The sequence below is a fragment of the Capsicum annuum genome, chromosome 3 (genome assembly GCF_002878395.1).
Source record: "Capsicum annuum cultivar UCD-10X-F1 chromosome 3, UCD10Xv1.1, whole genome shotgun sequence".
Lineage (NCBI taxonomy): Eukaryota > Viridiplantae > Streptophyta > Magnoliopsida > Solanales > Solanaceae > Capsicum > Capsicum annuum.
In genome coordinates, this window is record NC_061113.1 from 100,886,657 (window position 1) to 100,914,594 (window position 27,938).

The 27,938-nt window shown below is 38.1% G+C and overlaps 1 protein-coding gene, 1 non-coding gene and 1 pseudogene across 2 annotated transcripts; 2 read left to right on the top strand and 1 right to left on the bottom strand.

The window, feature by feature from the left end:
* Positions 1 to 10,013, top strand: LOC107865279 (rRNA biogenesis protein RRP5-like). The gene is made up of 6 exons (XM_047408393.1): positions 1 to 196; positions 7,147 to 7,252; positions 7,542 to 7,643; positions 7,762 to 7,834; positions 7,934 to 8,034; positions 9,868 to 10,013. Exons 1-6 carry the CDS (start codon positions 1 to 3, stop codon positions 9,917 to 9,919), a joined length of 630 nt encoding a protein of 209 aa, XP_047264349.1. The 3' UTR covers positions 9,920 to 10,013.
* Positions 9,935 to 26,963, top strand: LOC124885329 (annotated as a pseudogene).
* On the bottom strand, positions 17,341 to 17,420 carry LOC124897473. The gene has a single exon (XR_007054191.1). It is a non-coding gene; the product is annotated as a small nucleolar RNA R12 (small nucleolar RNA).
* Positions 26,964 to 27,938: the final 975 nt, after the last annotated feature.

Here is a 27,938-nt window from a genome sequence, read left to right on the forward strand (position 1 = left end):
ATGGAAACCGAGGGGACAACCTCTCAAACCGTTGATAACAATGTTCTTAGTACTATCTTGGCTGGGATTGAAGCTCTCAACCGAAGCATGGAAAAGGTGCAAACGGATGTGTCATCGTTGAGTGAGAGGTTGGATCATATGGAGAGTCGAAGGAACTTTTGTGCTTCTACTCTTCGACACCACTATGTTTCCACAAGTCGGCATGACCAAAACATTTCCGCCACCATTACCCCCGAAACCTTACACCAAATGCTCAATCCTCCAAGACCACCACTAAATGCCACAAGCCAAATACCAATTACCCTCCAAACTGAGAACTCAATAGACCACTTCCCCTACAATTTGATCAAGTCCAACAAGGACTTGGAAACCAAATGCCCCTACTAACCCCGAATCCTCTAATCCAAGATCCACTTAACCAAAGGCCATAACCTCCACCAAATCAAATTCCTCCCTTCCAAGCTCCACTTTACCAAAATTGACTCGCCTATGTAGAGGAATGTAGTAGAGAGGAACATGAAGGGTATGGAGTCTATGATGAAGCTTATATGATGGAAGATGAGATGAGATGAGAGTAAGACATGTGGATCAAAGGGGAAATCGAGGGCATGAAGGAAAAGTTGGTCAATGGAACCAACAAGGAAACCTCCACCAAGAAAGGGATATGGGTATCAACTCTATCAAAGTGAACCTTCCCATTTTCAAGGGTGAGAGTGATCCTAAAGCTTATTTTGCATAGGAGTCAACTTGTGACAAGATATTCCTACTTAATGATCTCACTGAAGACAAGAAGAGTTGCTATGCTATAGCTCACTTTGAAGGGTATGCCAACACGTGGTGGGAGTATGTTAAGAGGTTTGGGAATGAAGTGATTGTGGGACAACCTCCTCCTTGGTTTAGATTGAAGAACCTTATGAGGTAAAGGTACTTGCCCGAGACTTATAGGCATGGGCCCCTTGCAAAGTTGTACAATTTGTGGCAAGGTAGCAAGAGTGTCATGGCTTACTATGATGAATTCTAACAGTTGATGTTGAAGCTTGATCACCGAGGAGAGTAAGTGAGTGGTGACATTGTACGTTTCAAGGTTGGGTTGAACAATGACATCTCTACACACATGATGCTTCACAAGTTTGACACTATAGATGGCATCTTCCAAGCGACATTAGAGGTTGAAAGGGAGCTCAAGGAGAGGTCGAATTACAAATCTAAGGGAAAATCTCCCTCGGGTGGAACAAGAACGCGGATCACTCATTAGATGCAAAACAACCCGAGGCCAAGGCTGTCCAACCCGAGACAAGGCTGCCCAAAGGTACCCTCCAAGAAATGAAGGCAAACTTAATCCTCCTTCTCATCCTAAGGGATTTCAATACTTCAAATGTCAAGGGTGGGGACACAAGGCTAGTGAATGTCCAAATTGGAGAAATGTGATTCTTAGGTAGGGAAAATTGTACTATTTTGAGACGAGGTGGGAATTGAATCGGCTGAGATTGATGCAAATCTCAAGATGGAGAGCAAGAAGACACCGAGGTGAAAAATGAAACGGTGGTGAAGATATTTGGCCGCATGATGGTGCGTGTGAAGTGCCTAATTGAAGAAAATGAAGCTGTGAATTTGAGGTCAAATTCCTCTCAAGATAGAGAGGATGATACGGGCATGATCATGAAGATAGACGTGTGTGAGTGTGTCAAGAGTCCACCCGAGGGAATGCCATTAAGAAGGACCTTGAAGTATGAAGAAGGTCTTGGAAACACTCCAAAGCCGCCCCTAGCTTACACTCCAAGGGCGCCCCTTCATTAAGGGCCTTTTAAACTTTTCATATTTTGTTTTGTAATAAGACTATAAGTAGGCTAGTATTAGGTTATTTTACACTTGTTGAATGTTATTGAAAGGCTCATCTCTTGAGAGAGTGTGTGTAGTCGTAACTAGGGTGGCATTAGTGTGGAATCACTAGTCCTGAAAAATTGGCTAGAAACGTTAGTGCTTGAGTGGTGGATTCCCTCTTGTGTCTACGTAAGAGCGTTGGTGTTGCTATTACGGTAGTTAAGGGTCTTAATGTTTGAAACATACTTAGGTTCTTAGTTCTTGCAATAGTTTATGTCACACTACCTATCCCTTTATTTTCTTGTAATCATGTGAGTGTTTGTTCCTTGTAATCTCAAATCCGTTGGTTGTTGCTATCTTAGTGTTGTTGTTCATCTCGTGTTGTTGCTGCCTTGGTGTGTTTCTCCTTGTTATTGTTGAGTTGGTGGCTGGTTTGTATCAAAAGGAGGTCCTAAGGGTTGTGTCTTCTTCTTTGGTGTTGTGTTCTCTTCTTGTGTGTTGTGGGCTGTTTTGTATCAATTGACATCGTGTCACGTCTTCTATCTCGGCCAACACTTAGGCTAAAAATCCTGATTTTGTTAAATCGTGCGTAAGATCTTGTACCAAACTCGGATTGCCGAGCAATTTGACGTGTTGGAATCTAAACATGAGCATCCCGTCGGGTACGGCCGCATTTTTATTGACACTACATGAATGCTCTTAATAAATTCTAATTCCCAGCATAATCATATTTTTGGGTTCAGATCTCATTATCTATGCTCAATGGGTCCAACCCTTAGTATGGAAGTATGAGGTGTTACAGGGACCCTAGACATGGAGAGAAGCAGTAGTGAGGCAGACATGAATGTAATTCTATGAAAGTAGCAATCCTTTTCTTTCCTCCAATAAAAAATGACTTCTTCTTTTAAAAAGAAACGGTTATTTCTTTCGCTTAACATTTCCACCTCACGTCGCTTCAGCCATCTGAAGCGCCCCACCTCCACCTCACCTCGGATTATCTTTGGTGACTTCTCACAAGGATTGTGCCTTATGGAACTCTGAGAGATGGGGTTAGAAGAGAAAGAGACACTAAAAAGAGGATACAATATTGTTGGAAGGCAGGGAAAACAGAAATTGGGCAAGAGTACCTTGTTCAACATCTAGACCTATTATATTCTTTGATGTCCACAACGTGTCATACAGGTTGGAGAAATTGATGAGAAAGGTTTTGTGGCAGGTAACCAAAGTTCTATCTTATTAAGTAGGAAACTATGCATCTCTTGTGAAGGTAGGGATATTGGGGTCAAAGACTTGAAGGTATTCAATAGAGCTCTTTATTAGGGAAATTCAGTTGTCAACCATATCTATAAGGGTTCGTTAGCTCCTTAAAAGACGGGAACATCAAACATTATGATAGTTTCTCCTGTGAACTTCTGTTATCAATTGTAGGAAATCAATATTGTATCACTAAGTTATATATTTGTTCCAACTCATGCCATCCTATTGGAATGAACTACTGAATTACTGTACAAAGTGAAGAGTTTTCACTAGTTGGATTTTGAAGCAATTTCATGAGTTTAGGTTGAATCTACCGGACCATTATCAGGAATAAGCTTGTTGTATTTCCATTATTTTGATTATTCTCTTTTTCTTATTTCTGCCAGTGCAAATTCTTTTTTCTTTCAGATACCAAGTTGGTAACATCAGTCTGTTTGTGAGAAATATTTCGTTGGCACAAGTTTCGTAATTTAGAAATTGCTGTCTAATTGTCAGCTGAACTTTTTTTTGCATATTTCTTACCTTTCAACATCATTAGGTCATATTGAAAACACAAAACATAATATGAGCATGATACCGCTAATTTATTCATTCTGCACCTTAAAAATATACGAAATTATAGAGAAGAATATTATTGAATTATGTATCTACATTATTACATTGAGATCCTCTTTATAGACGCTACAATTAAATCCTTTTCCGACTAGGGCACTACATTACAATCTTTTTTCAAGTAGAATTTCATATACTACCACTGTTTCTATTCCTCTTCTAACACCCCCTTGAGCTGATTTCATATACTACTAGTGTCTGTATTCCTCGTCTAACACCCCCTTAAGCTGGTGCCTACATGTCATATGTATCAAATTTCTTCTGAATGTAATTAATACGAGAATCAATGAGGTACTTGGTGAAGATATCTATAAGCAAAACTAGTAAGGGCTGCTCAGGACGTCTGGGCAACCGTATTGAAACAGAACATACTGAAAATATGGTTGAAAAAGTAGTAAACGTTGTCTTTAAGTCGATCTATCGTGGGAATATAGTTGAAAACTTGTATAAATATATGGTCATCTCGACCTCTTGGTGGTGTTTGTTTTTTTTGGACCACATTAAGGAAAATTGAAACTATGAATTAGATTTGAGGAGTCACCGAAAAGACACACGGTGCTACACAATTCAAATATGAGAAAGATGCCTGGTACTATGCAAATTAAATATGAGAAAGTAGTTTGGAGAGATGCACGGTGCTATGCAAATCAGATATGAGAAAGTAGTCATCGAAAAGATGCACGGTGCTACGCAAATTAAATATGAGAAAGTAGTCACGAGAGATGCACGGTGCTATGCAAATCATATATGAGAAAGTGAATGTTTTTCATGTATATATTATAGGCCCAACTTCTGCTAACATAATCATTGGCCAAGTGGGTGAATCGCTCATTGGCTACGGAAGCTCTTTGATTCTTTATCAAGATCGTAAAGACTCTGGTATCATGTGAGAAATATTGGAAATAAGTTTTATGGAATTGTGTATCTATATTATTACATTGAGACCCTATTTATACACACTACATTACCGTTCTTTTCCAACTAGGACACTACATTGCACTATTTTTCAAGTAGGATTATATATGTTATTTCTTTTTTATTCCTATTCTAACACCCCACTGAAGCTGGTGCATACAAGTCATATGTACCCAACCTTGTTATGGATGTAATTAATACGAGGACAGTAAGGGACTTGGTGAAAATATCTGCAAGAAAACTGGTAAGGACCGTGCGGGACGTCTAGGTGACCTCACTTGAAAAGGAACAAACTGAAAAAGTTGTTGAAAAAGTAGTTAACGTTGCCATAAAGTTGATTTGTTGTTGGAAAATTGTCGGAGGCGTGTATAAAATATATGGTCATCTCGACCTCTTGGTGGTGTTGATTATTTTTGCTCAACACTGACGAAAATTGATAAGTAACTAAAGAGAGAAGAGAAGAGAATTTGTGTCTTGATTATTCATTCTCTCAAGCAATTGGGATTAAATAGTGTTACATAAAATGTAAATAAGGAAGAAAACTAATTACACAATATTCTAAGTGCCTAATTTTGGGGATTTGAGGATATTCACGCATCTACATTATTTAAATATAGAGATATTCACATATTTAAATTATCTAGTAATATCAATATCATATTTAACACTCTCCCTCAAGCTGGATCGCATAAGTCATATGCTCCTAGCTTGCCACAAATATAGTCAACTTTGGATCTTCAGAGTGATTATGTGAAAGTATCTGTCAATTGATCTTTCGAGTTGACAAACTTGTGGAGATATATCCCGACTCACTCTTCTCTCGAATGATGTGACAATCTATATTAATGTGCTTCGTTCTTTCATGAAATACGACATTAGAAACGATGTGTAGTGCAGCTTGGTTATCACAAATCAATTTCATCAGTTCAACTCCTCCCATCTTCAATTACCAGAGAAGTTGTCTCAACAATATACGCTCACACGTAGTCAATGCCATAGCTCGATACTCTACCTTTGGACTTGATCTAGCCATAACATCTTGCTTTCTATTTTTCCAGATCTAGCCACAACATCTTGATAGGTATTTCAAGTCCACCGAGGACCGGAGACCACCTTCTTCGCCTAGTCAACCTGAGCATAATATAATATAACAACGGAATTCCCATCGCAAAACAGTATGAGTAAATATGACTCAAAAGAAGTCTAAGAATTCAACAACAAATCCCATGTCCATTGTAACGTCCAACAAAGCCTCTAACAAAACCAAAGATAATCTGGTCGAGAAATGCCTCCGACCATAGCCAAAAACAACAAAAGAAAGAGTCAAAACATAAGGAAACCCAAAGCAAGAAATGGAGTCAGCTTTTGGTTCTTGGTACTTACTCTATCCTACATCTAGCTGTATCGAGATATCTCTTCAGGTAATATTTGCTCATTTCTGGCCAATTCTTTTTCATAGCTCACTTTTTAGATGTCCAGTAATTTTGTATTTTATTTGTTCGAAAGACATAGCTAATAGTTTTACTGAGAAGAAGCCAAAGTGGTTGTATGCCTATTCAATAATAGCAAAAAGGTGATTTCTTGTTAATCTAGATTAGCGTGTCATTGAGAGCAAAACTTATCATTGGTGTAGTATGAAAACTGAAAAGCAGAAGAGAGGAGGAATCTGCAAGGGGTAATCCTATGGAGGAAAATCTGGAAAAGTATAGCACCATTCAAATTAAAATGTTTCACTTGTCTGGTGACTAGGAGATCTTGCTTAACACATGAAGTGCTCCAGAAAAGGAGACTACCTGTAGTCTCCAGATGCTGCCTGTGCAGTGAAGCAAGGGAAACAAACAGCCATCTGTTCCTCCACTGTAGATTCACAGCTCAAATTTGGGCAATGTTTTTTAGCCTTACATAGGTTAATTGGACCATGCTAGAACATAACCCAGATTTACTGACTTGTTGGGTGAGAAAAGGTTTGAGGGGTGGGGGGGGGGGGGGGGGGGCTTGTATTTTGTAGTCTGTATGGAAGAAAAGAAATGAGAATGTTTTGAAGATAGGTCTAATTCAATTCAGGAAGTGAAAGACAATTGTATTTGATCTTTTTATTTTTGGTGTAAAGAACATTGTATAGAAGTAGTAGATCAAGTTGTAGAATTTCTAGGAACTTTGTAACTAGCTCTCTATCTCTCTCACATCCTTAATGCTGAGGAATACAACAGTACAAGTTTGAAGAGGGGAAAGAGACTTCTAGATTTTCTAGTTGCATTCTGCAACGTCAAGTACTGAATGCTGATTCAGCAATACTGATTTAGTCAGTATGCTGTAGATGTTGGAGTTGGAGATGCCCATTATAATACCTTTATATTAATGCTGCGGTTAACTTTGTATCCTCTACTTGTTATGTGATTCTTCTGTAATTTAACCAACTATTGTCCATAGATTGACCTGTGGTATTTCTATGTTCTTTAGTTTCTGAGGCTGCATGAGAGAGAGTGTTTGAACATGACACTGCACTGACTAGATATTTGTTTGGGTGTTTGATGTTTGTAGACGTTGACGGCAGCAATTTAATACTCTCTGCAAAACATTCTCTTGCGACCTCAGCTCAGCAACTTCCGCTGATGTTAACCAAGTCCGTCTTAACTCGGTGCTGCATGTAAGAAATGTACTTCATAGTTTTTGAGTTTCTTTCATCCCTCCTTTCTAGGTAAGCTAGGCAACTGTTTATAATCCAATGGCAAGGAACTGAGGCACATTTTTTATCTTTGTTTTTCTCCTTTTCTTGTGGGGTAGGCATGGTTCTTACAAACTAGTGATTGTTCATAACCGGAGAGATCACAACAACTAAAGTTTTTCTTTTGAAATGCTCAAAGCATTAGTAGTTGAAGTTGGTTTATTGACCATGATATTACTTTCTGGTAATTCCACTTCTCCGCTAACTACAGTATATATTGTTTTATCCCGGGGTATATTTGTAATATAATTGAAAGTGGTATCTTCATTCGCTACCTTGGGCGCTTGACTGGGTTTTCTCCAAGAAACAGGGCATATATTCTTCTTGCAGTAAATCTATTACCTTCATGATTGTCTCTTTTATTTGGATGAAGTGCACAATATGATCAATAGAAAATGTTGAGTCATCGCCATTTTGTTTTTCATGAAGACTACTGATGACAGAAGATCTAGTCTTTCTGAAGTTTACCAGATTGGACAGTCTGTACGCACTAACGTTGTTGATGTAGGTCAACAAAACAGTTTGGTACACTGAAGCTTTAGTATGTTATGCTTTTGGGATTCCCAGTGAAATTTTGGTTCTGCCCTTCCCTTTCTCATCCAGGTCAGCAGTGAAACAAGTCGAATTACAGTTTCTTTGAAGCAGTATTTTTGCTCTTCAACGGATGCATCCTTTATTCAAGAATACTTCCTTGTGGAGTCTAGGTAATTACTGACCGTGAATTCTATGTTGCAGAAAAGCCCTGTTGGTCTTTTGACTGGCAATATTCCTGTTTGCTTGTCATACGGAGTGTTTTCTCTGTCTGTTGCATCTTTAGCCAATTACTTCCTGGAAGTTGCATCTGCAATTGGTAGGGAAGAAAACTATCAGAACATAGAACAAATCTTTTGGAAATCTGTTAGACTTCTGGTATGGGCCTTGGGTAGGCAGATTTTCTGCCTTTATTAAGGGAGGGACTGTCTATCTGATAGTGCACTTGGAACTTCCTAAATTCTCTGTAAATCTTTTTTAATTGGGTTAAATTAAATTCACTTTAAATCTTATGCCCATAGGGTGAGTTATGTTACATATTGTTCAACTTTGACCCAAATATAGCCAGACTTTTCCCATTTGATTTATCTTCACTTACTTGTTCTTGGTTGTGTTCTTTTGGACTGGAAGTAAACTTATCATATGTTCTTATGAGTTGCCTGTTTTGACTACAAACTTTTGGAAGTACCATAGATCTCCTCATCTCCATATTTGTAGCTTTTGACTTGAATGATCAAAGTCTTTTATAGTTTCTGCTCATCTGTTTTATCATTTAATTAACCTTTTCAACTTTCAAGAGCGTGAATACCTGCCTTGGGTCCATAACAGGTGGGCTTGTATGTTCGTTTTATTTTCTGCTTACAGAGGAGAATGTGGTAGCCTGAAACAAGATTCAAAATTATCCTGAGTGCTTAGGTTTTGCATTGGAGTCTCTAGTGTCTTCATTGTTCAATAAAATGCCAATAATAACATACCCAGTGTTAGTGTAGTCCCACAAAGTGGGGTCTGGGGAGGTTAGAGGGTACACAAACCCTTACCCCTACCCTAGAGATAGAGAGACTGTTTTGAATAGACCCTCGGCTCAAGAAAATCAGTCCAGGAAAAGAAATAATGGAAGTACAAGAAACAACGTATAGTACTACAACAAAGCAGTATGATAAGCCACGTACAAGAAACAACAGATAGTAACAAAAATCGAAGGACAAGAAACTACAAGAGTAATACTACAATCACTAGTATGGACAAACATCAAGACAATGCACTCCCACATACTAACCTTCTACCCTAACCCGTGTCCTCCACAACCTCCTATCTAAGGTCATATCCTCGATAAGCTGAAACTGTGCCATGTCCTATCTAATCACCTCTCCGTAGTACTTCTTGGATCTACTTACACCTTTCCTCCTAGCTAATTCACGTCTCCCCAGTACTTCTTGGGTCTACGTCTACCTTTCCTGGAACCATCCATAACCAACCTCTCACACCTCTGCATTGGGACATCCAAGCATCTCCTCATCACATGCCCGAACCATCTCAACCTCGCTTCCCGCATCCCAAACTTAGGTCCATGTAAGTAAAATTGTTTTTTTTCCATTAATTGTGTATCCCAAAAACTCAATAATAAGTAACCGATGCTCATAAATATGACATGTTTATTGGACTGTGTCCTCTATCAGATCTTGTTATATAGAAGACGATGTAGGGAATACTCTTTTCTCTTAGAATCTATATCAGTTGGAATGGATCTTTGTTCTTCTTTCTCTGCTATCAGATTGCCAAGCTGCAGTCAGTGGACTCTGGAGGTTCCGACTTAAGATGGGTGGAACAGTTTAATCTGAGTTGCACTGTGAAGGGAAGAGTTCATGAAATAAAGGAATTCGGTGTTGTAGTAAGCTTTCAGAAATGTGATGACGTTTTTGGTTTTATTTCCCACTATCAGTGTAAGTTCCTTATACAGTTTTTGTTTGTTTCCTTGAGAACTAATAAAGTAAATGATATCTTTGCAGTAAGTGGAATCCCTGTGGAGACTGGCTCAAGTATTCGCACAGCAGTACTTGATGTTTCCAAGATAGAATGCCTGGTGGATCTGTCTTTGAAGCCTGCTTTTGTGAATAAATCAAAGAAGGAGACCACTAACAGTCAAACCCAGAAGGTCATTCTTGAATTTGCTATTTCATTTGTTACACTGTACTGTTCATTCTCTCGGTTTTATTCGTCTCATTGAAGATCTTTTTTACAACCGGGAGATCCCCGAGGGTCAGTGTGCACAGTTAGAAATTCAGTGGATAATCGACTGTACCTATACCCTTTTCTACTTAGATACCAGGCTTTTGTTTACGGCAGGGTTTGAGCCTGTGCCGGTGGGCAGCCCACATATCACTAGATGGGGACTGTTTTTGTACTAATTCTTCTGAGAAAAACTAGTACATTTTTGTATAAATTTTGTATTTTCTTTCTTGCTTTATCTTCTATCTATTCTGGTTGCACTGCTCTAATTTTTTTTTCTGGTGTATTTGGTTACCTTTACTTCTTAAACAGAAATGCAAAAGGGAAACACTAGGAGAATTGGAAGTAAATCAAACTGTAAATGTTGTTGTGGAGATTGTTAAAGAAAATTACTTGGCAAGTCTTTCATTTTTCTCCCCCTGTTTTTTTTTTTTGTTGTATTCTGCCTACTTCGATTCATGTTGTAGGCGTGCTTTTCTGTTAACCAGGTTGTTTCACTACCATCATATAACTACACTCTTGGATATGCATCACGAGCTGATTACAATACTCAAAATCTTCCACCTAAATCATTTACCAATGGAAAAAGGTAATAAGACCTGATAATGCTAGGTTATAAAAAAATAAAACCTGATGATTCTTATTCTATTTGTCTTTTTTGTGTTTTCATTGTCATTCCATTTATGTTGTCCGAGTGGAGAGGAAAATGTTTTTTGTTTGGAATTCCTGGGAAACCCACACCCTCTGCCACAACTTCTTTCCTTCGGTTGAGCACTCTGTGGTAACCTGCTCACTGTGCAATAGCGCACAAACCACAAAGGAGATGTACACCGCACTACGCGAGCTCCATGCAACGAGCTCATGGCTCAGCAACAGACAGAGACTGCATTTGATCCCAGGTCTTCTGCCACACAGGAGGCCCACCTCCCAACCACTCAACCACCTTCCAGAAAAATGTTTTGTTATTTTATTTTATTTTTTCACTATTTTGTGGTTTTGCTTCAGTTTGGAATTTTTCCGGTATTTGAGTTGCAATGAAAATTGCAAGTAGTGGATCTTGGACCTAACTCAACCCCAAAAGCTAGCTCAAGATATGAGGATTGTCCAATTCATGTAAAAAGACCACCCATCCTGTAAGAGCCCGATGTGGGACTCTTTAACACGCTCCCCCTCCCCTAGCGCCACAACTAAACATGTTGAGCGCGGGCAACTTTTAATATGGGTGGTCCAACACTGGGAAACAAGAATTGAGAGGGGTCCTTCTTTGATCGTATGGAAAGAAATGGATTTTGGGTATAACTCAAACCAAAAAGGTAAGGATTACCCAAGCTATATAACGAAACCGACCGTCCAGTAAGATCCCGATGTGGGACTCTTCAACAAAGTGATGTTTAGAAATTCCAACGGTAAAGCAAATGAGATGTGCATATTAGTTCATGGGGCAAATGTTGTGACTTACGCACCCAACGGTGTCGCTTGGTGGCCAATAAAGTTGGTGGAGAATTATGAGGTCTCATGTTCAAATCTCACCAGAGGCAAATACATTATGTGATCTCTTTCTATCTATCCAAGCCTTGGTGGATAAAGTTACCAGATGCATATGCTGGTGCTGGTTGGAGGTAGCGAATACTCCGCGGAATTAATCGAGATGTGCACAAGCTGACTGAAAGACCATGGTTATGCAAAAAAAATTTGTGACTTAAAATCACCTTGAAATATGAGCATGGACCTTGTAGTATCACTAGACTTGAGAAGGAAGTAAAGCGAATCAGAAATTTCAGAGTAAAACTTGCTTCGACATGGTTTGCATTTTATGCTTGGTGAATAGCAAATGGCTGCATGAGGTAGCTGTGATATAGAATTATAGATTAATTGATATGATCGAAAGGAAAAAAGTATAAGATTCTTGTAGTATGGTTGCAAGTGAAATATGGAATAATCTATATATCAAGCAATGCCAATTTTTCCCTGTAATAATCTTTATGAAGTGGGAACTTGGGTAGATGGAACTTAAGCTAATGTAAACATTCAATGTACTGTTACCATGGGTAGAAATGTAGGAGAAACCATCTTTACCCCGTGTATGTGCACATGCAAGTCAGAAGATATAGCTAGCTGATACTTAAGTGGAAGAATATAAAAGAGAAGGCTACCGCGGAATTTGAATCACTTTGAGGGAGGGACGTCAGGAATGTACACCTCTTTCTATCTAGTATTTAATATAAGGAGACTTCGAATTCTAAGTCAAGGCTCAATAAGTATTAGTATAATTATGGGACTTACTAAAATTAGTATGACTTATTTTGGGAGCTAGTTGTGTGAGTGGGTGGGCGGTTAGGGTTTGAGGGGGGGGGGGGGATTGTTTACCATCACGCTACTGTGCTTTTCATTTTATGGAAAGCTAAAGTAGGTCATTTTTATTTGATGCTGGGTATTGTTGTTTCTATTTTGTAATTCATTTTTCCTTAATATAGTGTCATTGCCACTGTTATGGCCCTTCCCTCTCCTTCAACAAGTGGGAGATTGCTGCTGCAGCTCAAGTCTATCAGTGAAGCTATTGAAACGTCAAATTCCAAGAGGCTAAAAGGAAATCTACTTATAATGTCGGATCGCTGGTTCAGGCAGAGGTATGGATATATTTCTTGGTAATAGATTATATTTTTTCATGAAGGATTCAGGTCACAAATTAGCTTGGGACTATATTTTTTCTTTTCAATTAACTGCAGATTACTGAAATAAGTCCACTTGAACTGAGACTAAAATTTGGGTCCAGTTTCCATGGGAGGGTGCACATAACAGAGGTAAGTAATTATTTGATAACTTCTTCTCAAATGATTATGTAATAGTGCAATGAGTTCCTCCCTTGCATTATAGACAAAGAAAGAAAGTATACCTGATTATAGAAATCCTTGCCGCCTTGAAAGAAAAAAGAATAGGAGAAAAAGATAAATGTAACTTAATTTTTTGTGTTCCGTAACTTGTGTCTTTCAATTTCTTGATGAATAGGCATCAGATGACAATTATACTGAAGCTCCATTTAGTAACTTCAGATTTGGGCAGACACTTACTGCAAGGATCATTTCAAAGTTTAATATTTCAGAAAGTGTTAAGAGTGTCTATCAGTGGGAGCTATCCATTAAACCATCCATACTTGCAGGTGAAATGATAACATTGCTAAGTATGGCATGATACCTTTTTTGTTTTTACCGACTATTACCTTTTATGAATTTTTTCCACTTGAGCTTGGCGTCTACCTTGTTCGCTTTGAACATATTTGCATTCTTGTTGTTAGATCAAATGTCATCCCTCTTAAAGCCCTGTAGAGTGTGAAGAGTATACTTTTGGCTGTGAAACTCCAGATGGGATCTTGAGAGAGTGCAATAAACTGAAGTTTGTATTGTGTGATATATTAGAAGGTTTGCTGCCTTAATTTTTGTCTCTTTGCAAGCTCCACAAGCCTGGCATGTCTAATAGGGCACTATTTTACCCAATCCTTATGTCTTTGCATGCTTATTTTATGTTTACTAACACCAAAAAGTCTCGTGATTCTGTCCTTCTCTATATACAAGATATGTCGGGGTATTCTCTTATTGGACTATTTTTTCCCCAGTCTGATGTATTTGTGGCTGGCATATGTATGCGTGATGCTGAGAACTCTTAAATTTTAGATCGCTAATCACATTCGTTGTTTCCATGAGTTCATGGCGACAAACTTCACTTTATAAGCTTGAAAATCTTGTCTTTCTTTTATGAGTTCCTCTATGAATGCTGAAAAGGTTTATTCCATTTAAAGAAATAAAAACCAACATAAATCTTATGCACTAAGTTTGTTAAGATATTCAGATTAACATTCGTGAAATAGACACGATTCAATCATGTTCAAGTGATGCAAGTCTACTTTTATTTTTGAAGGTATCCCTTTTGAGTTCTGACTATGGTTGTTCTTTTGTGTCCAGGATATGGTGAAATTGAACCCGTTAAAAAATTCAGTTATTCAACTGGCCAGCTAGTTTCTGGCTTTGTGTACAAAGTTGACAGTGAATGGGCTTGGCTAACGATATCTCGAGATGTTAAGGCCCAGCTCTATATCTTAAATAGCTCAAGTGAGCCTAGTGAGCTAGATGAATTTCAGAAAAGGTTCTCTGTTGGCAGGGCCTTCTCTGGTTATGTTTTAAGTTGTAACAAGGAGAAGAAGTTAGTGCGCTTAATTTCACATCCACTGTTGATTGACCCAGAAAGACCTGCTTGTCAAGAAGATGGTCCCACAGACCATTCAAGTGAAAATATGACATTTCATATTCGTAAAGGCAGTGTTTTGGGTGGCAGGATTTCCAAAATCCTTCCAGGCGTTGGTGGACTGCTTGTTCAGATTGATCCTTACCTATATGGTAAGGTTCATTTCACTGAACTGACAGATTCAGGGGTAACCGATCCTCTGTCTGGATATCATGAAGGACAATTTGTAAAGTGCAAAGTACTGGGGATTGCTCATTCAGGCAAGGGAACTGTTCATATTGACCTCTCGCTGCAACCCAGAAGCAGAAACTCTCTGCACTCAATGACAGTGTAAGTTCCAGATGTCTTACACTTGAATTTTCTAAGGACTCTTCCTAAGACGTCTACGTATTCTCTCCTCTCCTCTTGTGTTATTTCTTCAAGGTCAACACACATGAGCTTCATGAGCCTGAATGCATTTATAATCTTCATTGGTAATAGATTTCTTATCATGCTGCAAAAAAACATGCTACAAATGTTTTACTTTTGGAATATGATGATGGTTCTTCTAGACGATAAAAAAATGTTGTAGCCTAAGCTTTTTTTAGGCGGTTTCTGCAGAGTTCAGTCAATGAATTCTACAGTCAATGTGTGTTATGCACTTGATCCCAATGATACTTCTATTATCTAAAGTGTACTGGACCTTTTTATGTTTTCAATATCCTCCTCCTTGCAGACCTGAGGTTGTCAATTTAGCTGACTAGGCGGGAAAATAGAGGTTCTGACAATGAATTTAAAGGCTGATAGATGCTATGCGTTACGACTTCTGTCATCCAGTGCATTGGACCTTCTTATGTGTTCACGATCCTCCTTGCTGCAGATCCAAGGAAGTTAATATAGATGATTAGGCCAAAATGTCCTGTTATAGTTGTTTCATAATTTATTCGGTAAATTGGTTATAAAATTGGTTATGTTGTTGTATAACATTGGAATATTACTCATTACTGGAGTACTATAGGAGGGGTGAAGAGCTATTTCCTTTGTTTGGCTTAGGAAATAAAAGATGAGGGGAAGTAAAGTGAAGCCCTTCCACATTGGCATTTCCGTCCCTCTAAAACCAAAAGAAACAATGCATCCAAGGGTGTGGCCTGGTGGTTCAATGACGTGGGTTGAGCACCGTGAGGTCTCAAGTTCAATTCCCAACAGAGACAAACACTAGGTGATCTCTTTCCATCTGTTCTAGCCTTGGTGGACAGAGTTACCTGATATCTCCTGCTGGTGGGAGGTGGCAGGTATCCCCTGGAATTAGTCGAGGTGCGCGCAATCTGGCCCGGACACCACGGTTATTAAAAGAAAAAAAGAAACAATTTAGATGTCTTTCCAACTGCACCAAAAAATTTGATGAGAAGGTTGTTGTACTAAAAGGAAGTATTCAGTGACTCATACTTCCACCTATCCTTCCTTTCCCTCCTTGAGGCTATCTAGCAATTATTTCAATGTGGATATATAGGGTGTTTTCACCCATAGGCCATATCATTTCCGTACTTCTTTTTGTTGCTTATTGATTTGATTTTTTTCTTTTGGGTTATTGTTTATTCAGGAAGTTTCCTGTATTGGTGGAGAAGATTGAGGATCTTCATCCTGATATGATGGTGCAGGTACAATATGATTTGAATGTTTCTTTTTCTCTTGCAAGCTGCATTAATGTGCTATCATTCTCTTTCCGTAATTTTCTGACCTTTAAACCTATAATACCCTTGTGCTTGTGTCTTCATCCCCCTCCATGCAAAAGATATCGCACAACATTGATATATGCCAAACTCTGATGGATGTCGCAAGTTAATTTTGATGATATCTAGTATGGAATCTTATGTAACACTTGTCTAATTGGAAATTAATCGATTGAACGGGTTCTTAAAGATGAGGAAAGCTTCATCTTCATTATCATGTTGAGGTAATTTACCTTTTCTTTCCTTGGTGTCCAAGGGATGTATTCTTTCTATGAGTGGAGAAGATCATACGATTCCCTTTCTCCCTCGAACAAAATGAAATGATCTTCCTAACATCTCATGGACATCTAGCTATTAAGTTACTGCTCACTCCTTACAGACGGTCTCGTCTGTCCTATTCAATTCTTCAACTTGCCCCAAAATCAAAATCCCACAAGTAGGACAATTCCCTTTGCTATTCATCCAACATCTGCTTTTCTTGAAGTATATCTTTCTTTAAATCCTTCAATGTAAGTGGCAAAAACCAATTGATACCCTACATATTTAACATCAGATTTCACATTCAGAGGCAAATATGCATCATAGCTAGAAGAAGCTGGCATTTAACAGCTAATACCCTCCCCCTAAAATACAGAACCAAACCATTTAGATTTCTTTTGAACTTCAAGTCTCTCCTCCATGAACAGACCTCATCCCACCACGGGTTCCCAATATGACATCTTTCCTGACTTCAACTTAGGTGTTCTGGGTTCATCCCAAGGTTCCATCACATATGTCCATTGATCTGTCCCATATAAACTGTTTAGCCTCCCATACACCATGCTCCGTTTTCATCCTCATACGTGTCTCTAGTTAAGTTTTCTCCATATTGCTGTCACTTACAATATCAAAGCATAATATCAAGTGCCACTTTGCTGATTAACTGATCTCTTCTGCTACATAGGCTGACTTCCTAAAAGAGATGCATTATATTATGTGGGGAGATTTGAATGTGTACTTCAATTTTTATCAATGCTAATAACTATGCCTTCAGATACACCTTGTTTCTCCTTTCCACTAATATCAAAATCTTGAAGTAACTAATTTTGTTGCATCAAATATTTATTGTTCTCATTTTTCCATTCTCCCTTTCTGTTGGAATGTAATTCACCTTTCATCTGAAACTTCTTTCACACTTTTTCAAGCATGAACTTTTTTGTTCCGCTCGAGCAACTGCATCTTGTATTTTATATGTAAAATAAATGGATGTGGACTGACTTTGTAACAAGTGTATATGTATGTGGGTGTGGGTGTGTATATGTTTCCTCTTTCAGTCAGAAGTAGCTGGTTCTAGTTATCATTATAGACATATCATAGCGACTCCAAATGATGTCTTTCTTCATCCTTCATTCTTATATATGCATAAATAGTTCTTGTTTATTCATCATTTTCCATTAAATTCGTTCAACATATATGAAATGAACTGATTTCTCAGTTGTCAAAGAAAACAAGAACATATGATATAAACTGTTTGTATACTCAAAACTCATTGGTAAGATCATTTTAGCCTTTGTTTCTTTCTATGTTACTGCATCTGCAGTGATGACAAATTTCCTTTTTCTGCCTGTTAAAGTGTAATGTATTCCATTTTTTACTTTTAGGCATATGTGAAAAATGTAACACCAAAAGGCTGTTTTGTAATGCGTTCGCGCAAAGTTGATGCTAAAGTTCTCCTGTCAAACTTGTCTGATGGCTATGTGGAAAATCCAGAGAAAGAATTCCCTGTTGGGAAACTTGTCATGGGAAAGTAAGTTTTCTCAGTATGGACAAATTATTTATTGTATCAATCCTCTCGTTCTCGTATGCTAAGTTCCTATACTACAGGGTAGTCTCCATGGAGCCATTGTCCAAGCGAGTGGAAGTCACTCTAAGGACATCGAGTGCAGTTGGTGCCCCCAGCTCTGATTATGATGCTCTAAGTGATTTGACTGTTGGGAATGTCATATCTGGCAGAGTCAAGCGAGTTGAACCATATGGTCTGTTTATCACAGTTGATCACACAAACTTGGTATGTACCAGGTCACTTCCAGTAGTTGTGACTTGGCAGTAAGTTGTTATGACCTAAGTGACCACATTGTTACTTTTGAACATGGATCACACTCACTTCATTATTAATATTTCAGTCTATAGCTTTTCGCATTATTGTTATTGCATCAACTGTAATGAATTTCTCATACTCTTTACTGATTAATATATCTTTTTCCTGCTTTGTATTTTCATCAGCTATAAGCAAGTTCTGATATTCATCATGAATGTATTTTTCTCATCAGTTTGCAATGTTGATGAGCTATGGTTCTTAGCAGAAAGCTTGTGTTTTACTTGTATGCTGATGATTCCAGCTTTATTTTCTAGGTTGGGTTGTGCCATGTTTCAGAGATCTCTGACAATCATGTTGACACTATTGACTCTAGACACAAAGCTGGGGATAGAGTGACAGCAAAGATTTTGAAGGTAAATGCTTGTTCTGTATAACACTGCAGTTTTGGTAGTGTAGACACATTTTTGTATACGTGAATTTTATCAAGCCAAAAGGGAAAGGAAGAGTAATGATAAATAATTTTGTTTATATCCCTTGTTTCGTTTTTTTTTCATTTTTGTCGTCGTCTCCTGGTTTGGACAATAATAACAATGTTAGATCATGCTATATAAGTGAATTATAAAAGTTGGTACTTGATTTTTGCATGTCAAATTCTTTTATCACCCTTCTTTCTACAAGTACTAATCTAACTTTTCAGAGTAGCTAGAGGGATGACTTCGGCTGTATAGTGTGTGTGTCATTTCTTCCATTTGGTTCTGTTACATTCGAAACTCATTTTTTCAACCTTTTGTAGGTTGATAAGGAAAGACATCGAATTTTACTTGGGATGAAGAAATCATATTTTAATGATGCTACAAGTACTGAAACAGATGCAAGGCTGAGTTCTGGTTAGTGAATGGAGATGCTCTTTCCATAGGTATTGAATCAACTCCTTCACCTGAGAAGAGCTCTCAAGGACGGGAGGATCTTGATGGTGAATCTGTTGATGGGAAGGATCTGTTCCTTGCTGAAGTTGAATCTCGGGCATCCATACCGCCACTGGAGGTCCCACTTGATGATACTGAAAATTTGGATATGTGTGATGTAGTTAATGAAGACTCAGGTGATGCCATCAATTTCGATACTTTAGATGACAAGAACAAGAAACGTGCAGCAAAAAAAGCTAAAAGATTGAGGAACTGTTTGAATCATTTTTATTTCTTTCTTACCTGTTCTTTCAGTTTTTACTAATTCATAGAGAGTAATGTTGTCTATATCATAACTGTCTTCATATGATAAAATCTGTTTAAGCAGGGAACAAGAAATTAGAGCTGCCGAGGAAAGATTACTGGAAAAAGATATTCCCAGAGATGAAGATGAGTTTGAGAAATTAGTTAGAAGTTCCCCAAATAGCAGCTTTGTCTGGATAAAATACATGGCATTTGTGCTGTCTTTGGCTGATGTTGAGAAGGCCCGATTGATCGCCGAACGGTAAATCTTTGAAGTTATATTTTCTTCATCTAAAACAAACAGTGAATTCCATGTCTGGCAAATGAAGAGTTTGAATTATAAAGTTGTAGTTGGAATTTTAATAAACCTTCGGTCATATTGGTATTGTTGCTCTTCTAGACTATATATGCTTCTTGTGAAAGGAAAATATTCTGCTTCTTGTGCTTCAATGTGATAGGACAGTGAATATGCTAACAGGACAGTAAGAAGATTATATTGGCCTGTTTACCTCGTCAAATTGCCAAGCATATGAAAAGATCTTTTAATTAACAGGTTAGTAATGCATATTGATAGAAGAGAAAAATCTAGCACCAAGTTGGTTCTAGTACATTTACATAGAACTCTCTTACAGAAAAAAAGAAAAGAAAAAAGAAGGGTTCCTTCTACCAATTCCTATCCTTGTACTGAATTGAGGAAATCAACCAGCTATTTTCATTTTTGACATCCTGAAGATTACACAAAAAAAGTCATAAGCATCTGAACTTAATCTTCGGTACCAGATCTACTTTTCCTTCGAAACATCTTGCATTTTCTTTCCTTCTGTAATATCCAACAAACACAAGCTGGTACAGTTTTCCAAATCTTTCTCGTAGCTTCCTTATTCGTTCAAACCCCCCAGATGGTCAGAGATCCCTCACTGCACGATGCATGGTAAAGGCATCTTGAATAGGTTAAAAAAGAATGACCAAATCTGACTTGCCACAGGACAGTGAAGGAATAAGTGTCTGCTGTTTTAGTCATCACGGTTAGGCATAAAGCACCTGTTGCATAATGAAAGCCCTCTCTAGTTTGTTTTGAGTCGTGTAGATGTTTACAGAGGAAAAAAAATAAAAACAAATGAAGAGGAAAAGAGAGATGTTTTCATTATGCTGCAAAGAAGCTGTTTAAATACAGCAAAATCCTAACAACTGCAGTAACTAATGCAGTAACTCAAAAAACTGAACTACCTAATTAATAGGAACTAAGTCCACCAACAACTATATGCCTAAAGACTAGGAAAATCATAACTGAAAAACTACTACAGAAAATTCTATCTTCTGGAAACAGAAAAAACACATTAGCAGCCATGTAATCATGCCAACCCAGCATTCGTTAACAGCTCATGAGGCAGACTTCAACACTCCTCCTTGCGTCAAGAGCTGCAAATTTCAAGTTTGCTTCTCAAGAATTCAAATTTGCTGGCTGGAAGAGCTTTCGTAAAAATACCAGCCAGCTGCTCTTCCGTTCTGCAATATACCAGATTCACTAGACCATTCTTTTGCACTTCTCTCAGAAAATATAGCTTCACATTGAAGTGCTTGGTCTTTCTATGAAAGACTGGATTGTGAGAAATAGTAATGGCAGCCTGATTGTCCACAAATATCTCTGGGCTTTCCTTCATCTCCAAACCAAGATCACAAAAGATTTTCCTTATCCATAAAGCTTAATTGATCGCAGCTGTCGCAACAATGAATTCTGCTTCTGCAGGATTGAGCAACAATCTCTTGTTTTTTCGAACACCAAGAAAAACATCCAGCGCCAAAAATAAAACAGTACCATGAAGTACTTTTCATATCATTAGCAGAACCACCCCAATCACTGTCAGAAAATCCCTGAAGTTTGAAAGTCTGACACTTGCTAAATTTGACTCCATAATCTATAGTGCCTTTGACATATCTGAGTACTCTTTTTGCAGCTTTCATATGCAATTCACTTGGAGAATTCAAAAAGAAGGACAGTACACTTACAACATACAATATATCTGGTTTTGTTGCTGTAAGATACATCAAACATCCTATCAAGCTCCTGTAGCTTCCTTCTTGTACTCGTTCAGCACCATCATCCTTCATTAGCTTCTCTCTTTGATTCATAGGCGTGTTCATACTCTTGCATTCTTCCATTCTAAATCTTTTTAGAATCTCCTTCATGTATTTATTTTGACAAACAAACACTTCATTCTGAGTTTGCTTAATCTCCATTCCCAGAAAATAGGTCATCTCTCCAAGATCGGTTATCTCAAAGACTTTCACCATCTCCTCCTTGAATTCTTCAATCAACGCTATATTATTTCCTTTCACAAGTAAATCATCAACATACAGAGAAATAATAATAATGTTAGAGCCAACTTTCTTGACATAAAGAGTCGATTCACTTAAGCTTCTTTCGAATCCTAAGTCTAGCAAATGGTTATCCATACGGCTATACCAAGCTCTAGGAGCTTGCTTTAACCCGTGTAAAGCTTTCTTTAACAGATAAATCATATTTTCACTTCCTGGTACACTGAATCCTTCTGGCTGCTCAACATACATTTCCTTTTATAGTGGACCATTCAAGAAAGCAGACTTCACGTCCATTTGAAAAATCTTCCAACTTTTCTGTGCCGCTATTGCCAAAAGCATTCGAATTGTATCCAATCTAGCTACCAGGGCAAAAGTATTAGAAAAATCTACTCCCCAAACTTGTGCGTAGCCCTTCACCACCAATCTAGCTTTGTGCTTGTTTACCGAACCATCTGGATTGAGCTTTGTTCGAAAAATCCATTTAACTCCAATCGCTTTTCTGTTTTGCGGTCTTTCCACTAGCTTCCAAGTTTGGTTCTTTTCTATCATGGACAGCTCCTCTTTCATTGCATCTATCCATTTTTGATCAATTTTTGCTTCCTCGTATCCTGCAGGTTCAAAAATAGCAACATTGCACCTCTGATAAATATCAGAGAGTGACCTCGTTCTCCTAATAGGTTGATCATCCACCAATTCATCAAACTTTGAATTGTCGTTCGGAACTCGAGAATCCTCAAAATTCCAGTCCCATTGCTCATCTTCAAGGAATTGAACATCTCTACTTACCATAATCTTGCCCGATTGAGGTTGAAAGATCCTGTAAGCTTTAGACAATAAGCTATAGCCAATGAAGATTCCCAAATCTGCCTTCTTATCTAACTTGTCTCTCTTAACCTGTGGAACATAAGAGAAACATAGACATCCAAATATCTTGAGGGTTTTAAAATCAGGTTCGAAACCATACCATGCCTCTAATGGAGTCTTCCCTCCCACCGCCCGCGTAGGCAGTCTATTCAGCAAGTAGACAGTTGTATTTGCTGCTTCTGCCCAAAACTTTTTCGGCAGATTTTTCTCCTGTAACAAGCATTTGGACATCTCCATGATTGTTATATTCTTTCTCTCACTAACTCCATTTTGCTGTGAAGAGTAAGGGACAGTTAGCTGGTGCTCTATTCCAGCTTCTTCGCAAAAAGAATTGAACCTATCGGATGTATATTTAGTTCCATTAACTGATCTAATAACCTGAATCTTGCAGCCACTCTGATTCTCTATCCAAGCTTTGAACTTCATGAAAATTCCAGCAACTTCGTACTTAAACTTCATAAAATAAATCCAACACATTCTTGTTAGATCATCAATGAAGATAATATAATACCTGTTGCCATTAAGCGACGGAGTTCTTTGCGGACCACAGAGATCGGTATGAATGAGCTGCAACTTCTCTGTAGCTCTCCATGTGGAACTTTTAAATGGAAGTCTAGTTTGCTTGCCAAGCAAACAAGCCTTACATCTTGAGATATGCTCCTCCAAGTTTGGTAAATCATTTACCATTTTGCTCCTTCGCATAAACAACAGAGCTTTGTGATGGAAATGCCCCAACCTTTTGTGCCACGTTTCTGCAACTATGGACTGACTTGGAAAAGCTATATGTTCCTCGTTGAATGGATTTAAGGAAAAACTTTTCCCCTGCATTTTAATTCTGAACATTTCCTGACCACTAGGATCACTGATTAGACACACCTTGTCTTCAAATAATAATTTGAATCCATTTTCCAGCAGTTGTCCAACACTTAATAAATTTTGATCAAGTTCAGGAACAAATACAACTTCATAAATAAGTTTTGTACCTTTATAACTCTCAATTGCTACGGTCCCCTTTCCTGTCGCTGGGAGGTATTCTCCATTTCTGATCCTGACTCTTGATTTAATTGATCTGTCAAGCTCTTTAAAAGCTTTTCATCACTGATCATGTAGTTTGTACAACCACTATCAATAAGCCAGCTTTCACTTGAACTTTTGCTTGCATAATAGGTAGCCACGAACAATTGCTCTTCTTGTTCTTGATCTGCAATTTGTGCTTCATTTTGTTGTTGTAAACCCTTCTCTTTGCAAATAATATCGGCATGACCAAGCTTTTGACACTTTCGGTACTTCATACCAGGCTTTCTCCAACACTTGAAGTGTGGATGATTTCTCCTCCCACAATGTTGATAAGGAGGATATTTGCCTTTTTTGTTGTTATCGGTGGTAGTAGCATTTTTTGCAGATATACCTTCGTAGTTTTCATAACTTCCTTTCTTTTCTTTTCCTTTATTACCCTTAGCAGTACCTGAACCAAGCTGCAACTTTGCTTGCAGGGCTCCCTCGATGGATCCCTCTTGCCTCATCACCCTTCGCTGTTCTTGTGCCTGCAGAGCACTCAATAACTCTGCCAAGCTAAGCTTTGACAGATCTTTAGTATTTTTCAATGAAGCAATAGTTGCCTTATATCTTTCAGGTAAGGTTACAAGAATCTTTTGAACTATTTTATTGTCATTAAGTTCAGTTCCAAGTATCCTTACCTTATTTGCAATCAGAAGCTACCTGTCAGAATAGTCCTTAATGGTTTTGGATTCCTTCATTCTCTGCATCTCGAATTCTCTGACCAAGTTCAGTACTTTCATTCCTCTGATTCTTTATCTCCCTCGTACTCTTTTTTGAGGAAATCTCAAATTTCTTTGGCGGAATTGCATATCATTACTCTTCTGAAAATGGTGGTAGAAACTGCAGCAAAGAGACATGATTCAGCTTTGGACTTTGTTGTTCTCCTCTCCTTGTGAGCTTTAATCTAAGCCATGGTTGGATTTTCTGGCAAAGGAAGCACTTCATAGTCTTCCTCGACAGCCTGCCACAAATCGCAGGCCTCCAAATAAGCCTGCATTTTCACTGCCCAGGCTTGATAATTTTCTCCGTCGAAAACTGGCGGAGCCATAGCATAAAAAGAACATGCATTCTCCATTGTTTGAATGGTGTTTTGCAGCCACAAATTTGGATAAACACTCAAAAAAAAAAACACACTCACAAGTCTCTCACAAGTCCCTTAAGAAGTAAGGCTCTTGATACCAATTTATAGATGTTTACAGAGGGAAAAAAATAAAAACAAATGAAGAGGAAAAGAGAGATGTTTTTATTATGCTGCAAAGTTGTTTAAATACAGCAAAATCCTAACAAATTGCAGTAACTAATGCAGTAACTCAAAAAACTGAACTACCTAATTAATAGGAACTAAGTCCACCAACAGCTATATGCCTAAAGACTAGGAAAATCATAACTGAAAAACTACTACAGAAAATTCTATCTTCTGGAAACAGAAAAAACACATTAGCAGCCATGTAATCATGCCAACCTAGCATTAGTTAACAGCTCATGAGGCAGATTTCAACAAGTAGGCTGCACCTCGTGAGCAACCAACCACATAAAACAGCTAACTTCATATGGGCTTCTGGACTTCCACTATTGTTTCCATGACCAGCTAATAGGGTTGTTCCCTTGACTGTCAATCTAACATCACATTTTGGGAAAAACTATCTTGGGCAGATGTGCCATCACATTTAAGTGCCTCAGAAGATATATGTGATCTATATGGCTTAAGTATAACACTTTGCTCCAAAAGGTTCCTTGCATGAAACAACTAAAAGAACCACATGAGGTGCAAACAAATGCACAACTCATGTTTGATTTAGTGTTTTTAGGTACTATTGAGTTGCAAAATGTGATGGAAAATTATGTATGACCTGTTAGTTGTGTCTTGGTTCTTTTCTCAAGGGCTTTGAGGACGATAAATGTGTGAGAAGAGTTGGAAAAGCTGAATGTTTGGGTTGCTTACTTTAATTTAGAAAACGAGTATGGAAATCCACCAGAGGTCAGCAAAACAATGATATTGACCCATTTATGTTTGTTATATTTCACTTTTCAATTCCAATATTTGCCTCTGAATCCCATATTCTTGATTATGCCCCAGGAAGCTGTTGCAAAAGTATTCCAAAGAGCATTGCAGTATTGTGATCCCAAAAAAGTGCATTTGGCCTTGTTAGGAATGTATGAGAGGACTGAGCAACACAAACTCACAGATGAACTTCTTAACAAGATGGTCAAGAAGTTCAAGCATTCGTGCAAGGTAGTGACACCTAAGAGTGGTTTTGGAAGTGCTTTGGTTGATCCTTATTTAACTGTTGCTAACTCTTTGTGTCCTCTTTGCATTTAGGTTTGGCTCAGGCGGGTTCAGTGGCTATTGAAACAAAACCAAGATGGAGTCCAGTCAGTGGTGAATCGTGCTTTGCTAAGTCTTCTTCTGCACAAACATTTTAACTTTATTACACAAACAGCTATTCTAGAGTTCAAGTGTGTAGTTTCTGACAGGGGTCGCTCCTTATTTGAGAAAATGTTTCGCGAGTATCCAAAGAGAACTGATCTGTGGAGCGTTTATCTCGATCAGGTACCGTATTGAACTGCACTATTGTGTGGGTGAAGAAAATCATTTTTACTGTTCATGACTCAAAACTAAATCACATGAACAGGAGATTCGACTGGGAAATGCAGATGTGATCCGTTTATTTGAAAGGGCAATTACTCTTAGCCTTCCACCCAAAAAGATGAAGGTGATTATATATATTTTCAATACCCTGGAATATTTGTCGTGATGTTTCTTTCAGTTGGTTTTCTTGTTTTAAGATGGTGCCCTGTCCTTTTTATTAATGGCCTGTGATATCTGGAGTGCAGTTCCTCTTTAAAAAGTATCTTGAGTATGAAAATACGCTTGGTGATGATGAACGAATGGAGGCTGTGAAAAGGAAAGCAATGGAATATGTTGAGAGCAGTCTTACATGAATTAAACACAGCAGTCGTGGAGATACTGGAATATTTTGACCTGGTTCAGAGTCCTTCATAGTGCTGGAGAACAGATCATCACATGGTATTGATGTCCAATTCAGAAATTACCTTGAGGTTGAAACTGTCTGCTGTTTGGGACGTACAAACACGACTAACTGTGGCAAGAATCTGTTGAAAGTAATGTCCCCAGCACTAGAACCAACTTCTCTTGTTGGACGTGAGTTGAGTGATTGAAATAGAGTTAGGAGACTGAAATGCAAGTTTTGAAACATGCTAGACGGCAGAGAAGCATGCGACTTCTTTTTTGTAACTGTGTAAAAGAGTAATTTTTGGAACAAACAGAGAAATTGTGGTGTAAAGAGAATCTCAGTTTTAAGCAAGGGGGATATGATATTCTGTAGGCGTTTGTGTATGAATATGAATTTTAGCAATGATGAATCCATTTTTGACGCTTTAAATTTTCTTACGCAATTCCAGCCTGTTTCTAAATGTCAAAAAGTAGTTGAGAAAGGACTACGTGTTTCCTATATTTATTATCTACCAACATGGGTTGTGATAGGGCGGTAAGTACTCCACATCTTTATTCAGAAGTCTCTGGTTCAAGTTCTCCTAGGTATGGAGTTGCCTTTGTTAGGGAGCGCTTACCCCCTAGTGTGGGGTTTCTTGGCACGAATTTAGATTTAGTTGAGCTCCAACGTGAGTATTGTACCGGGTGAGAACCCCCACAATACATCCCTTAATATATTAGTAACTTTTCTTTAGAAATGATATGCTCAAATTTGGAGTTACTGCAGTTTTAATCATTACTATTCTACATCATTTGAGTAAAAGGGCTCGCAAGGAATAAATACTCACGTAGACATTGTCATGACTTGAATCAGAATAAATACTCACGTGACGGATATCTCAAGCCCACCATGGATGGGAGATCACTCCCTTAGCGTAACCTCAAGAGCACAATAATTATAAAAATAAAGCGGAAGTCAATCAAACCAATGATAATAGTAATAGGAATAGACGAATCAAATGACGGTTCAAAGAATACAAATAACAATTCACCCACACTTGTCCACGATAGCCTCTAAAACCAAAATAACAACTAAGTCGAGATATGCCCCCGACTATGACCAAAAGAAAAAGAATCCAACAGTACTAAGTTCATAAGAGAAATTAGTGAAATGACAGGGCATTTCGACGGATGGAATCTCACCACTTTACAACAACTCAACAAACGCACCACTGATCTGAAGCGGATTTAGGCACCTCAGTGTTGCTATCCGGGCTTATTTAGCCTTGTTTTGAGGACTTCTCTTGTGCTTAATGAGTAAATCTTTGTATAATTGAGCATGCAAGTGTTAAAATACTTGATTACAATGTTTAAGGTGTCTTTCAAACAAGTTTGGAATTAATTTGGTCACTTAGAGTTTAGACGA

What these genes read in the sequence shown, in the direction of transcription:
- LOC107865279 (XM_047408393.1), top strand. Translation starts at nt 1, where the DNA reads ATGGAAACCGAGGGGACAACCTCTCAAACCGTTGATAACAATGTTCTT. An exon ending in TTTTCTCCAAGAAACAGGGC is followed by an intron (nt 7,644 to 7,761) that starts ATATATTCTTCT and finishes TTTCATGAAGAC; the next exon opens with TACTGATGACAGAAGATCTA. An exon ending in TACGCACTAACGTTGTTGAT is followed by an intron (nt 7,835 to 7,933) that starts GTAGGTCAACAA and finishes TTTCTCATCCAG; the next exon opens with GTCAGCAGTGAAACAAGTCG.